Source organism: Geotrypetes seraphini, chromosome 5 (assembly GCF_902459505.1).
Source record: "Geotrypetes seraphini chromosome 5, aGeoSer1.1, whole genome shotgun sequence".
Lineage (NCBI taxonomy): Eukaryota > Metazoa > Chordata > Amphibia > Gymnophiona > Dermophiidae > Geotrypetes > Geotrypetes seraphini.
This window is the reverse complement of record NC_047088.1, coordinates 203,604,307-203,618,069: the sequence shown is the minus strand read 5'-3', so window position 1 is coordinate 203,618,069 and position 13,763 is coordinate 203,604,307. Positions and strand designations below refer to the sequence as shown.

General features: G+C 46.1%; 1 protein-coding gene across 7 annotated transcripts in view; it reads right to left on the bottom strand.

Annotated features, from left to right (window-relative positions):
• KLHL23 (kelch like family member 23) overlaps window positions 1-13,763 on the bottom strand; it is a 38,909-nt gene extending 25,146 nt beyond the window's left edge. For 3 of the 7 annotated variants that reach the window (XM_033943912.1, XM_033943913.1, XM_033943908.1), the window contains exons 1-3: window positions 10,787-10,905; window positions 8,957-10,268; window positions 6,968-7,120 (exon numbers count right to left, since the gene is read on the bottom strand). In XM_033943912.1, the coding sequence (XP_033799803.1) occupies window positions 6,968-7,120; window positions 8,957-10,166 (1,363 nt within the window). In that variant the 5' untranslated portion in view covers window positions 10,167-10,268; window positions 10,787-10,905. Of the gene's footprint in view, window positions 1-6,967; window positions 7,121-8,956; window positions 10,693-10,786; window positions 10,906-12,751; window positions 12,843-13,649 lie in introns of those variants that run through there. The other 4 variants (XM_033943911.1, XM_033943909.1, XM_033943914.1 and 1 more) reach the window with 4 other exon arrangements.

Below are 13,763 nucleotides of genomic sequence, written 5' to 3'. Positions count from 1 at the left end.
GCCGAACTGAAGTGAAGTGACTGCTGAGGACCAGTCGCTTCACTTCCTTACCAACTCTCCTGCCCTTTAAAACCACGGGCTGGCAATGCGCATTGCTAGCCCATGGTTTTAACGCGTGCCAATTCTCCCCATGCGACAATGCCCACCGCCATCGCCGCCTGATGCACGCCGCCTTCGCAGCCTATGCCAGGAGGGATTCCCACTCCCTCCTGCCATCTGTACCATTCCTAACTTCCCCCCCCCAAAAAAAAACAAATGGCAGGAGGGATGCTGACTCCCTCCTGCCACCCAAGGGACGCCTCCTCCCCGTTCCCGGTCCCCTCCCCATACCTGTAACAGAGCAGGAGGGATGCTCAGTCCCTCCTGCTCCAATGCTCCCGACTCCTCCCACCAAAAAACAAACGGCAGGAGGGATGTAGACTCTCTCCTGCCACCCACCGGATGCCCCTTCCCCATTCCCGGTCCCCTTCCCACCCCCCTTCCCCATACCTGTAACGGAGCAGGAGGGGTGCTCAATCCCTCCTGCTCCAATGCCTCCCGTGACGCTTCTGAGGCCTTAGGTGCATTATGTGATGCACGGAGGGGCCTAAGGTCAACTGGCTCAGGCACCTTAGGTCCTCCCTTGGGAGGGTCCTGAGGCACCTGAGCCAATCAGAGACTTCCTAATAGTGAATCAATTGTTTTAAAATCGACCAGGAATCGGCCAACAGTGATTGACTTGCTCTTTTAGTGAATCTGGGCCCTAGTGCTGGAAGGGGGTTGTGGAGGTCTTCTAGACTACCAAGGATTAGGGGATCCCTGGTGTGGTTGATTAAACAGGCTTAAATTTGGGTCTGCAGCCTTTTAATTCTAAGCCATCATGAAAAATTAACTATATTTCTTACGTTGTATTTACATTTTAAAAAATGGGCCTACAAAAATACTTGTGTTTGCAAAACTGACATTAATTAGCTGCTTTGTATAAATTTGTATAACTGATGAGAAATTAAATAAACATACTTTTTGTGATCCTTTTCACAAGAGGGGTTTCCTACATTAAAGTGGGTAGTTATCAACTGTGTTACGGAAATAATATGCATTACTTGCTCTTTAATGTATATAGATTTTAATGTAACAAGATTTTTAGTTCACTGTGTGATACATAATAATGAGATGTAAAGTATGCAAAATCCATAATAGTTTATGGCAAACATCACAAGATGTGTTAAAGCTGGAAAAATAACCTCAGCAAAAAGCCGGGGTTACTCTACCATTCTGTGAGTACTAGGCCACAAAGCTGTGGCCTGATACTTATGAGAACTTCTTGAAGGGGCTGGCTAGTGAACTCTTCTAAGATGCACCCCCTCCAATAAAGTTAACCTGACCTGGAGGCCCCCCAAATGCCCCCTGTCACAGAAGGCCTCCCCATAATAGAAGGCCACAGAACCACAAGGTGTCCTATCAATTGAAGGCTCCCTGATTGACCCCTCATCATCCTAGACCTCAAACCCTTCCTCTAGGGCCTCCCTTAGACCTACTTTAAAGGTGGTCCCTGGTGTCCAGTGAAGGTTGGGCAGGAGTGATCATAAGTTGCTCCTAACCATGGCAGCACTAGGTTCAAATGATTCTGGTTTCTTCCTAGCACTGGTTCTGTAATGTGGTGTTTTCCCAATCTGTATTGAGGTAACTGAAATCTCCCACCATTATGTTGCCAAGTTTTGTACAATTATATAGTCTGTTTCCCCCACTATTGTACTATTTTCTGTTATCCTTAGAATGTCTATCTCTAAATATTCCAGAATGGAGTTTGTTTCCTGCAAAGGCTTTTATGCTGCTCAACTTTGTCATCCTTAATATTTATCACTTCCACCATCACCATCAATTTGATCTACCCTGTAATGTTGAAATAATGTGTTTCACGGTATCACAATCCTCCTTCACCTGGTATCATTATGTTCCATTGGTTAGTTTCCTTCTACCCGGTCTCTGAGGTACCTATTAGAGAATGACACCGGGAAAAAATTTGTCCCTCTCTCCGACCTATCCCCGTCCTGTCCCTGTGAGCTCGGTCCCCATTTCCACTCCATCCCCATGAGCTCGGTCCCCGTCCCCGCAAACCATCTGATCCCATTCGCACAAGCTTCAAATAGTTTTATTCTAAACTTATTTTTATTAAAGTATAAAAAGAAACAATATTCTGTACAATTGTCATTTTATAAATCAGAGTTCTGGCTGCCATACTAGAGGAAGAGATCTTCAGCTGGCAGGGCTTTGTTTATAAATGTTTATCAACACAGCTACAATACTACTTTATCCTAAAGCAAAAAAAAAAAAAAAAGAAAATACATTTTTTTTCTACCTTTGTTGTCTGCTTTCTGCTTTCCTCATCTTCTCATCATTCTTTTCCTTCCATCCACTGTCTGATTTCTCTCTGCCTTTTCCATATGGCATCTGCTCTATTTCTATACCTCTAACAGAAATTGTCTGCCTTTCTCTTCAATCTCCCCCCCTCCCCAATTGGTCTGGCACCTATATTCTTCCCCATGGTCTGACATATCTGTCTTCTTCCATTCCATCTCTCACTCCCTCCCCAGGTGGTTTTTAGCATCTCTCTCCTCCTTTCAGATCTGGTATCTATCTCCTCCCCCTCCCCAAATGCTCTGGTATCTTGCTCTCCTCTTCCTTTCCCTTCCTTTTCTTTTCTGCTCTTCCTTCTCAATTTGTTTTCTACCTCTTGTCTCTTTCTTACTTTCCAGTCCTCAATTTCCCTTTCATTGTGTCTACCTACAGCTTGCCACATCTTTCCCTCACCCAGTATCTCACTAACTCTGTTCTCTTCCCCCAATTCAGCATGTGCTCCCCTCTATCTCTCCTCTCCACTTCCTTCGAGCATCTGTTCCCCTCTCTCTCTTCTCCCCACTTCCATGCAACATCTGTTCCCCTGTTCCTGTCTCCCCTCCCCCTCTCTCCACTTCCCTTCAGCGTCTGCTCCCCTCTCTCTCACCTCCTCACTTCCCTTCAGCATCTGTTCCCCTCTCCCCTTCCCCTCTCTCTCTCCACTTCCCTTCAGCACCACTCTTCCCCTCATCAGGCCATCTCACTCCCTTCCGGTCACAAGTTTCAAATTTATTAAAAATTTGTTGTACACGCGGTACTTTTCAGAATCATAATTTTCTCTCTCCGAGCAGCTAGACAATGCAGCCTTCTCACAAGTCATGTGCAGCTGCCCTAAAACTTCTCCTCTGACACAACTTCCTGTTTTTGCCTGGGTGGCTCGCGTAAGAAGAGAAGTTTCAGGGCAGTCTCACGTGACTTGTAAGAAGGCTGCAGTATCCGGGCTGCTCAAAGAGAGAAAACTGAAAAGCGCAAGCAAAGGTGAGAGGAAGGGAAGGAGATGGCCCGATGAGGGGAAGAAATGCCCAGACCACAGGGCCCAGAGCAGCTGCCCTGTCTGCCCTCCCCTAATGTCGACCCTTCCTGGGGTAGCCCCTTCGCGCTTCCAGGGGCGGGCCTACTAAGCTTCCTGCAGTCAGGGCTACTCTGACCAGAACCTTCTTGCTGCTGAGTCCCCCTTGACTTGGTGGCAAGAAGTTCTGGTTGGAGCAGCCCTGCCTGCAGGAAACTGCAAAGAGTCTGGTAGGCCCACCCCGGGAGGTGCGAAGGAGCTGTCACAGCCCAGGAGAGTTGAAGGTTTGTTGGAGGTTTTTTTGCTGCTGGTGATCGGGAGGAAAGGAGGGAGGGGGAGGCTGCTGAATCACGTGATTGCAAGGAGGGCTGCTGACTGGGACGGGTGGAAAGAGAGGCAACTCAAGGCAGATACTTTACTGCAGGGACAAGGCCATTCACCACTCTACAGGGTGAATGACCTTGTCCCCATACCCGCAGCAACTGTTCCTGTGGGTTAGCCATGGGTAACAGTTACCGTGTATTCTCTAGTATCTATATCATCCTTTAATGCTATATTGTATATTCTAATGCTCCTTATTGTTAAGACTTCTGGCGTTCTCATCCTGACTTTTTATCTCATCCAGTGTGTTTTTTATTTGCACTACTATTATCCATATTTGTAGTCACGATCTACTTGTTAGCAAGTGATTCTGGTAGTTTGGAGTCATTCATAACTGCATGCTGTTTCTTTAAGTTCATCTGTACTACTGAGATATTCTGACTAGAGAATGACACAGTGGTTGTAACCCGCCGAAACAGTGACAAAAAAAAAAGTCACCACGAGTATGGGGACAATGCCATTCACCACCCCGTGGAGCAGTGAATGGTCTTGTCTCCGCAATTAAAGGAGTGAGCACGCACGGTGAACGAGCGTGCGGTCCGGCAGTTCCCTCTCTCCCACTGGCCGTCCAGCCATGCATCTCCCTCCCTCCCTTTCCCTTACATTCTCTTCGTGGCGATTTCTATAAGTCTATGTGTTGTATTGCAGCCGGAGCCTTGAAGTCGCGTTGCGTGTGACTGCTGGAAAAGTCTCGTCTAACACAACTTCCTGTTTCTGGTTGCATCGGAGACTTTTCCAGCAGCCAACGCGACACGACTTCAAGGCTCCAGCTGCCATACAAGGCATAGCCTTAGAGAAATTGCCACGAAGAGAAGGTAAGGGATGAGAGGGAGAGAGATGCACGGCTGGCCAGTGGGAGGGAGCTGCTGGACCGCGCGAAGGGTGCTGGGGGTGGGGGGATCGAGAGGAGAAGATGCTGAAGCAGCCTGAAGGGAACTGGGGAAGAAAGAGAGGGGAGAAGACGCTGGGAAATGGTGAAGAGAGAGTAGGGAGAAGACTCTGGGAACTGGGGAAGATAGAGTGGGAAGAAGACGCTGGGAAATGGGGAAGAGAGAGTAGGGAGAAGACGCTGGGAAATGGGGAAGAGAGAGTGGGGAGAAGACGCTGAGAAATGGGGAAGAGAAAGTCAGAGGAGAAGCTTCGGCCCACACACGCACGCGACTGCATGAACACTCCGGCAACTTTCAACAAGCTACTCAAACCTTAAAAAACGTTGCAAAGGTAAGGGGGAGGGAGGGAGATGCATGGACCGTGCGAGGGGTGCCGAAGAGCAGTGAGGTGGCGAGAGGGAAGGGTGGATGATGCGAGGGACAGGGATGGGGCTGTGAAGGGGATAACGGGGACAGGGCAGTGAAGGGGACGGCGGGGAAGGGGCAATGAAGGGGACGGTGGTCCAGTAATGGGGACAGATTTTTTTCCCCGTGTCATTCTCTAATTCTGACTTCTTTGTTTTGCAAGTACCATTTGAAGATAGTCACTCAGAAGACAGGGTTCAGAAGGGTATCTTCTTTTTCCCAGGTTCTAGTTTAAAAGCTGCTCTGTCTCCTTTTTACCTGTTATTGCCACAACCAAGTCTCATCCTGGTTATTGTGAAGCTCATCCCATTAAGGCAGATTTCCCCTTCCCCAGAATACTCCCTAATTTTAACAAATCTAAAACCCTCTTTCAAACATCAACCTCTTATCCACACACTGAGACTAAGGAATTTTGCATACCTCTAGAAGCCTGCACATACAATGGGAGCCATGCAACTCTGGTAGTTCTGGATTTCAATTTCATACAAAGCCTTAATTTGGGCTCTAGAATCTCCTTCCTATAGCTTCCTATGTCATTGGCACCCACATCAAAACAGCCAGCTCCTCCCCAATACTCTGTAAGATATTTTCTAGGACATGCTTGAGTTCTGCTACTTTCATACCAGTCATGAAAGTTAGCAAGTAATCATTTTGCTCCCTGCCACCCAGCTATCTACATTTCTAATAATTGAATCACTAAGGGCTAGATGCACAAAAGATACCAACTCGATTGCTATTGGCCAATTCTCTGGCTGATTCTCCAGCAGCGACTGATGCACTATCAAGTTTGCTGCAAATAATTTGCATACAAACGCAACCGATCAATCGCTCAGTGAGCAACTGACACATGCACAAAGCCCTAACAGCAGTGACAGGGGAAGCAGCCTCCTGTCACTGCTATTAGGGCACTGCAACCCCCTTATGGCAATGAAAATGGCAGGAGGGATGCTTACTCCCTTCAGCCAATGCGACACCTCCCCCCCATGCCATCCCCTGCCACCCCCCCCCCCCCCTGTACCTTCTCAGAGCTATTGGAGAAGGATGGAAGCTCAGTCCATCCTACTCTTAGGCTCACCACTCCAGAATGGCAGGGCTTTCCCTCCCTGGTGCATCATGTGATGCATGGGGAGGGGCCTAAGGTCCTGATTGGCTCAGATGCCTAAGGCCTTAGGCTCCTCCCTCTGTATCCCATGATGCAATGGCGAGGAGTCTAAGCCCCTGGCGCGGGAGTGGGCCTTTGATGGCAGGAGGGAGGGAGCAACCCTCCTGATGTCTCACTGCCGTGGTGGGGGGAGTCGCATTGGCAGGAGGGAGTGGGCTTCCCTCCTGCTAATTTTCTTTCGCTGGGGTGGTTTCAGCATGGCAGGAGGATGTGGGCATTCCTCCTGCCATTTTTGATGCCATGGGGGGGTGGGGTCGTGGTGCCCTAAAAGCAGTGACAGGAGGCTTCTTCCCCTGTCACTGCTGTTAGGGCTCTGCGCATGTGTCAATTGCTCACTAAGTGACTGATCTGTCAAGTTTGCATGCAAATGATTTGCACCTCCATGCAAATCATTTGCATGCAAACTAGGTAATGCATTTATCGCTAGTTCAGAATCGGACAGAGAATTGGCCACCAGCAATCCAGTCAGTATTACCAACTATCTTTAGTGAATCCAGGCCTAAGTTTTCATTTCAGATGATCTTGCACCTCTAACACAGCATAAATGCTTCCAGATTAGGACTAGGACTGTTCTACTGTGGCCCTGAAGGTCTTGCCTACATTCTTTTAGGTCCCCTGGTTTATCTAGACTCGATATCTGAGATCCAGGAGCTCTTTGCACTGAAATAATGTCTAAAATTGCAGAGATAGTAAAATTAAAGTCATATTCCATCATTATGATAGTCGTCATGAAAATGTTATTACCTGGATGTGGACTAGTTGTAACTGTAGTCCATTCGTTGATGTCTGAACGATAGCTCTGAACTTTCTCATAGGTGCAGCTTCCTCTGTAGCCATAGTGACCTCCCGTTACATAGATTACATCACCCAAGACACATGCAGTGGCATTTCCCACACCTGTTTAATTTACAGTATATTTTCAACTTTTTTTGCACACCACTACTTCAATTACTACTTTAAAGTTCAACTTTTTGCTAACAGAAAGAAAGTCTGGAATTTATTTTCAAACAACACTTAGGCCCAAATTCTGTAACCAGCGTCTAAAGTTAGGCACCTATTTCGGAGGCGCCTATCTAAATAGGCTCCTATCTAAATTGAATAACAAACTCAATTAGGCTTTTTAATCAGCACTGATTGAAACATAGGTGCCTATCAAGAAAGTGTGATTTTGTAAGAAGGCACCTCTAAAAATTTAGGCGGCCTTCAAAAAAATAGGCGCTATGCATGTTAGGCGTGGGCGTGGCTATGTGTTAGGTGCTTTCTTACAGAATTGCTGTTCTTAAGCGTGCTTAACCGCTCAGCTAGGCGCCTAACTTTTAAGTGTGCCTAGAGCTGGCCTATTTAATAGGCGCCTCCAAAATAGGTGCCGCTCAGCGTGATTCACTAAACAGCACCCAATTATACTTGAATCACGCTGAACAGTGCCTATATAGGCGCCTAACTTTTGAGCGCTTCTTATAGAATTTGCCCTTTAATTATCAGACAGCATTTTTTTCTTTCTTTGCCTGTCAGTTTTATTGTACTCTTTTGGGCTTTCATGGCCATCAGAACTGGCTCAAACTTGGGCTATGGTGCCATGAATGTTCACTCTAACTATCCAGGAATTCCCTTGATTTTAAATCTAATCCTCTCAATCCTTCCTTCTAACTCAATCATTGCATTAACTGTTGTGAGCCTCAGGAATAGGCTAACAAACACCACATACTCCTAAATAAATATATTTGAAGAAACCACAGAAAAAAAATAGCTGGTCCATACCATGGTTTCATGTATTTGGGGAAACTTAACAGTTCCATTTCTCATATTCTGTTACATTTAGTAACGTAGCTTGCTTTTGAGGTTCTTTAATATTTTGATGTATTCTACTATTTATTTATTCAATTTTCTATACTGTTCTCCCAGGGGAGCTCAGAACAGTTTACATGAATTTATTCAGGTGCTCAAACATTTGCCCCTGTTCTGGCGGGCTCACAATCTATCTAATGTACCTGGTGCAATGAGGGGGGGGGGGATTAAGTGACTTGCCCAGGGTCACAAGGAGCTGCGGGGTTTGAGCCCACAGCCTCAGAGTGCTGAGGCTGTAGCTTTAGCCACTGCACCACACTTTCCCCTAGGAATGGTCATTTGAAAACTATTGACCTTTCTATACCAGACAGCTTTCATTCCACTTTTCGTGGGTATTATTTTTCAGATGAAACACAGGTGTTGAGGTAGTTTTCTCATAAGGTAACTCTTCTGCTTTTCTGGATATACTTGATTATTGTATATAGGTACAAATAGATTATATTTTTTACACTTTTAATGTAACCTATAATAAATATTTTTCTTTCATATAGCAAGCTCACATCTCCTTATCTTTCTGTGATTTCTTTTTCATTCAGCTTCAGGGTTTATTTGATCCTTGCATCTGCCAATTAAATATTTGTTTTATATAGAGTTTAATTCACTATAACTTATTTCTTTATTCAGGGTCTGTGATGAACTGGGTCCATGCTGGAAGAGTGTTATGTCAAGGACCTGATTTGGGGTGGGTGGTGAAACCCAAAATGTTGTGGGTGCTAATGCTGAATTAGTCCACCTCCACCCACTGCCAATGTGACTTTCCTAACCCTTGCCTCACCCCCTCTTCAAAGCAAGCAAGCAAAATACAGTCAAGTGTTTTGTTTAAACAATATAAACACCTATGTTTTTACAAAGATATGCCCAACCCGACAAATCCAAATAAGAACATACCTTTAATCATGTTTGTTATGTGAACCCATTCCTTCTTTAGAGGATCATAGAACTCTGCTTCTGGAGTTGGAGCTCCCTTTCGGTAGCCTCCCAAAGCATACACACAGCCAGCCAATGTAACTGAACAATGGTAGTATCTCGCATTAAGCATGGGGCAGCCTTCTGTCCACTCATCAATCTCAGTGTTGTAAATCCACACAGTGTCAAGAGCTTCTATGTTGTCAGTTCTGTAGCCTCCAGTTATGTAAATATTTGGTCCTAGACAAGTAGCACTGTAGCTTTCTCTTGTGTGATCCGGCATCTCTGTTCCTTGAAGCCACGTGTCAGTCAATGGGTCCCACACATGGACTTCTGATAAGGGGTGCCAGTAATATCCTCCGATAACATAGATATTGGCAGTGGGTCTTTTGGAAATCTTTGTTTTGGGTTTCAAAGCACAGTGTACTAGAGCTCGAATCTTGTTTTCAGAAAGCAGATATCGTTTCTGCAGTTCGAAAGCTGACCTCAAATATGCTTCATCCAATTCTACTTTAATACACCTCAGCAGGTCATGAATATATTCAATTCTTTTCTCCACTTCATGTGCCGTCCACTTAATCACTGCCTCCATTAGTGCTTCCTCTTTGCACACATTTAGATTCTCTCTGGATAGAATATATAATAGTTTCTCGGCATTAATTTCCAGAAATTCCTCTTGTTTCCATACCTCTTCAAATCTTGAACAAATTATCCTTCTTGCTTCTTTCTCGAGCTCTGAACAAACGTGAAATTCTGCAAAGCTGTGCATCCCTATGCAATTATCCACCTCGAGATGTCTCACCAGGAACTGCTCGCAGGCTTTCTTAACAGAAACAAACTGAAGTAGATCTGCCGCCTGTAAAAGACTTTGCACGTTCCTTTGAGTTATTTTTATCTCCGATGTGTAAGTGTAATTTATAAGGGCTTCAAGAACACTGTGATCAATCCCTGAAAGCTTGATCCGATTTTTGGATTTTTCTTTCATGTCCGCTGTGAACATCACTTTAAAATAATGACTGCAAGCAGCTAAAGCAGCTTTATGACAGTGAAAGACCCGTCCAGAAGAACACTGCAAGGTTATGTCTGTAAATAAACCACCGAGGTAAAACGTTCGAAAAGAATCCAGGAAATCAACGTGATGAGAGGTGTCACTAAAAACATAAGCATAGTCTTCTTGCGCCTTGAGTGACATGGTGCAAAAAAGGCTAAATAACCCCAACGGATGCTTTTAGTTCAGTGCCATGTTCCTCCAGTCATCTGTGGGCTGCAGATCGATATACTGTACAAAATCCATCTACAAAACAAAGTGAAAATAGAGAGAATGGAACGGCTGGCTACCAGCTCTAAATGTCCTCTTGCCACTCTCATCGGGTTCTACTGGATACAAAGCACTGCCTACCCCCATCAACGTCCAGCCAACGTCAATTAATTCAAAAACATCGTCTACGTTCGAAGGGTCCAAGTTAAGAAAGCGTAAGCTATTAAAATAGTATCTAAAAAACAAACAAACACATAAATACAAATTTGTACCGTTTTCATTATTTTTTTCCCCAAGTTTCTATTCTGTAAGGATAGGACTATAGAATATATAACAATGTCCTTATTCCTGTTACTTGATATGTGGCCGTGAAAAAAAAAAAAAGTAAACTATACAGCGCCAAACGCCTCAAATCTTTCTCAAGACCGGTATAACCATCCTCCCACCCCAGTGTGCGGTACTGTGCACTGCCACACAGGTGGAGGCGGGCATTGAAGCAACCGAGAGAAACAAAGGAGGGAGACGAGCTTCTTCCTTTGCCGGCGGCCTTTTACCTGGCTGTTCCCGCTCCAGCCTCTTATCACATAAAGAACCAGCGCTGGGAAACACAACACTTGGTATCGGCCCTCAGCGCCCTCTCTATTGGGCAGCGCGGCAGCGGGATGACCATCTTTGGAAGGCGGTTAACGTGACATCCCGGAGGAGCAGACGCTCCTATTTTGGTGTGTCAGCTGCTCAGCGCTCCACTCCCAGTCGACCCCCAAGAGCCGTTCTGCTCACAGGTCCCACCCTCTTGGCATCGCGCCGCAAGACAGTGTTGCCATGACTACGGGCAGCCCGAGGCTGCCTTGCACCTGCCGCTGCTCCGGACTGCACCCCCTACCCGCAAGGAGCAGCGCGATCAGTCTCAGCAAGGTGAACAGCTACGAGCAGTGTAGCCAATGGCATCATACAAACAACAGCAACAACTACCAATCATTTCTATAGCTGCAGAAACAATGACCGTCATGCCATAGGCGTCCCGACCTAACGGTATCGGGTCTAATATACACGGAGAACTGCCGTGTTTGTGCGACCATCTTTATGCGGGCAATTTTATTTAGCAGGCTACTTTTACCTGGCTATATTTTCCTGCTATTTTAGCCGGATATTGTACCCGTTTATTTTATCCAGGTATGCTAGCCGGTTATCTTTAACTGCCAATTTAATGTAACCGGCTATCTTAGCTGGTCATAGTTACCTGGGTATTTGAACCGATGGTCTTCCCGCTGTCACACTGCCCCGTAGATAGGGCTAACAAACACTAAGTGTGGTGTTCCCCAGCACCGGTTCTTTATGTACAGCCAGTTTGATAGACTGGAGCAGCCAGGTAAAAAGGTTGCCAACAAAAGAAGAAACTCTGTCTCCCTCCTTTTTCTCTCTGATTTGCTTAAATGCCTGCCTCCACCTGTGTGACAATACACAGTGCCGCAGACTGGGGTGGGAGAATGGTTAGGTTTAGGTTACTGGGCTCAGAGAAGAAAGGTTGTATCTGGAAAAGAAAGATTGAGGGCAAGGAGACGGGAGCTTATAAGAGGGGCAAATTCTATAAACAGCATCCCGATTTTAGGCAGCGATAGGAGTCCTACCACTGTCTAACCAGTTTAGTTTAGAAAAACCTACCCAAGGCAGGCAGCCAGCCTATACTGTAGGCATCTAGGGAGATGTGTAGGAACACCTAAGCTCATCCAAGGGTGGGTGTGGGCATGGTTTTGCCTAGAAGTGGCCTTACCAAATACACAGGGAAAATGTAGCAATTAAGAGTCAGAAAGTAGCTGAAATGCAATAGAGAGAACTGACTCAGATTAATTAAACCTCCAAGAGAAGTGCTCATAAAACTGTAACTCTGCTCAGAGACTTGTAACTCTAAAGAGAGGGAGGTAACCCTCTCTTGAAACAAGAGTTATTATTTCAAATCATAGCATAGTATTTTAGTAAAAACGAGTCCAACTCTTGAGGGTATACAAAGCTTGAAAAAAATATATTCAATACTTGGATGGAGTGTTTTGCAAAATTTTTAAAAGTCCAAAATAGAAGTGGCCTTAGGCGAGTTTAAGCAGCCCTAAGCATCTCCCTAGAGCTGCGACAGACGTTTGAAATATAGGCCCTTAAAATGGTGGCCTACATTTCAAATAGGAGCTACTGAGCTGATCACAGAAAGGAAATCTACCTGTTGGGATCAGCTGAGCAGCCATGACAGGAAACACCCCCCCCCCCTCCGCTAAGTCAGCCAGCAGGAGAGATGTCCACTCTCTCATGCACCAGAACCCCCCCAGCAAGCCAGACAGGAGAAATGCCCACTCCCTGCCCTGAAACCCACCCAAAGCAAGTCAGGCAGGAGGGATGCCCACCCTCTTCTGCCAGCAGGCCTCCCCCACTGAACCCATGACCACCACAATCTACGACCCCCTCACATTTGAACCCCCCACCCTGATATATCCCCCCCCCCAGATCTGAAAAACACCCCTGATCTGCCATACCTTTTGTAGTACAGTGGGCCGGAAATATGCCTACTCCCTCTGGCCGCCAAGCCTGCTGCTTCACAATGGCAGCCTTCCCAGTGCATCCTGGGGTGGCCCAGGTATCATAGGAGGGGTCTTGGACACCTGGGCCAACTAGAGTCCTTGGCCTCCTTCCCAGTGCATTCTGGGATGCACTGGGAGTGGCCTGACTCCAATTAGCCAGATACCAAAGACCATTGAGCATTCCTCCTGCCACAGTTAGTGTCAGGTGGGTTTTGGGGGTGGTGGCAGGGCATCCCTCCTGCTGTGAACAGTGTCGGGGGTGGGGATTGCTGCCGCTCAGTTGATTGTGGCAGGGAAATTCCCTTGCCACGATCAGCTCAGAGAATTGGGGTGGTTAGGCGGGGTTAGGCAGCTTAGGGCAGACACAATTCTGTATAAGACGCTGGTGTACAATTCTCAGCCGCTTTTTAGGCAGCTGCAAAAACCAGCGTCCTATACAGAATTTACCCCAGAAAGCTCAAGTTTGGCAACATATAGTTTAGGAAGGAGCTTTATAGCAATATCAAGTAACAGGAAAAGGGATAGCCATTTTCTATAGCTAGACCCTTACAGAATAGAATTTTGGAGGAAAAAAACCCATCTAATAATGAAAAAGGTACACATTTACATTTTTTAAAAGTAGATACCATTTTAATAGCTTCCACTGCTACATAATCCACTCTCGCTAGTAGGAGCTAGGGTAAAGGCTCATTGCTCTTCCACTCAAGATTCCGGAACCTGGTATGACAGGCACTGGCCACAATGGAGGCTGCTGTGGCCGCTTTGATTTCTAATGCTAAAGTCTCAAACTGTCTTTTGACAACCACATCCACTCTGTGATCCTACATATCCTTTAACACCACACCTTACTCACTTGGGAGGGAAGTGCACTTTGTAACCTGCGCTACCAAGGAATTCACCTTGGGCTGAGCGAACAGCTGGTGTTATTCCAGTGCCATAGTCCTGGCAACTTTAAGGGACCCTTCAG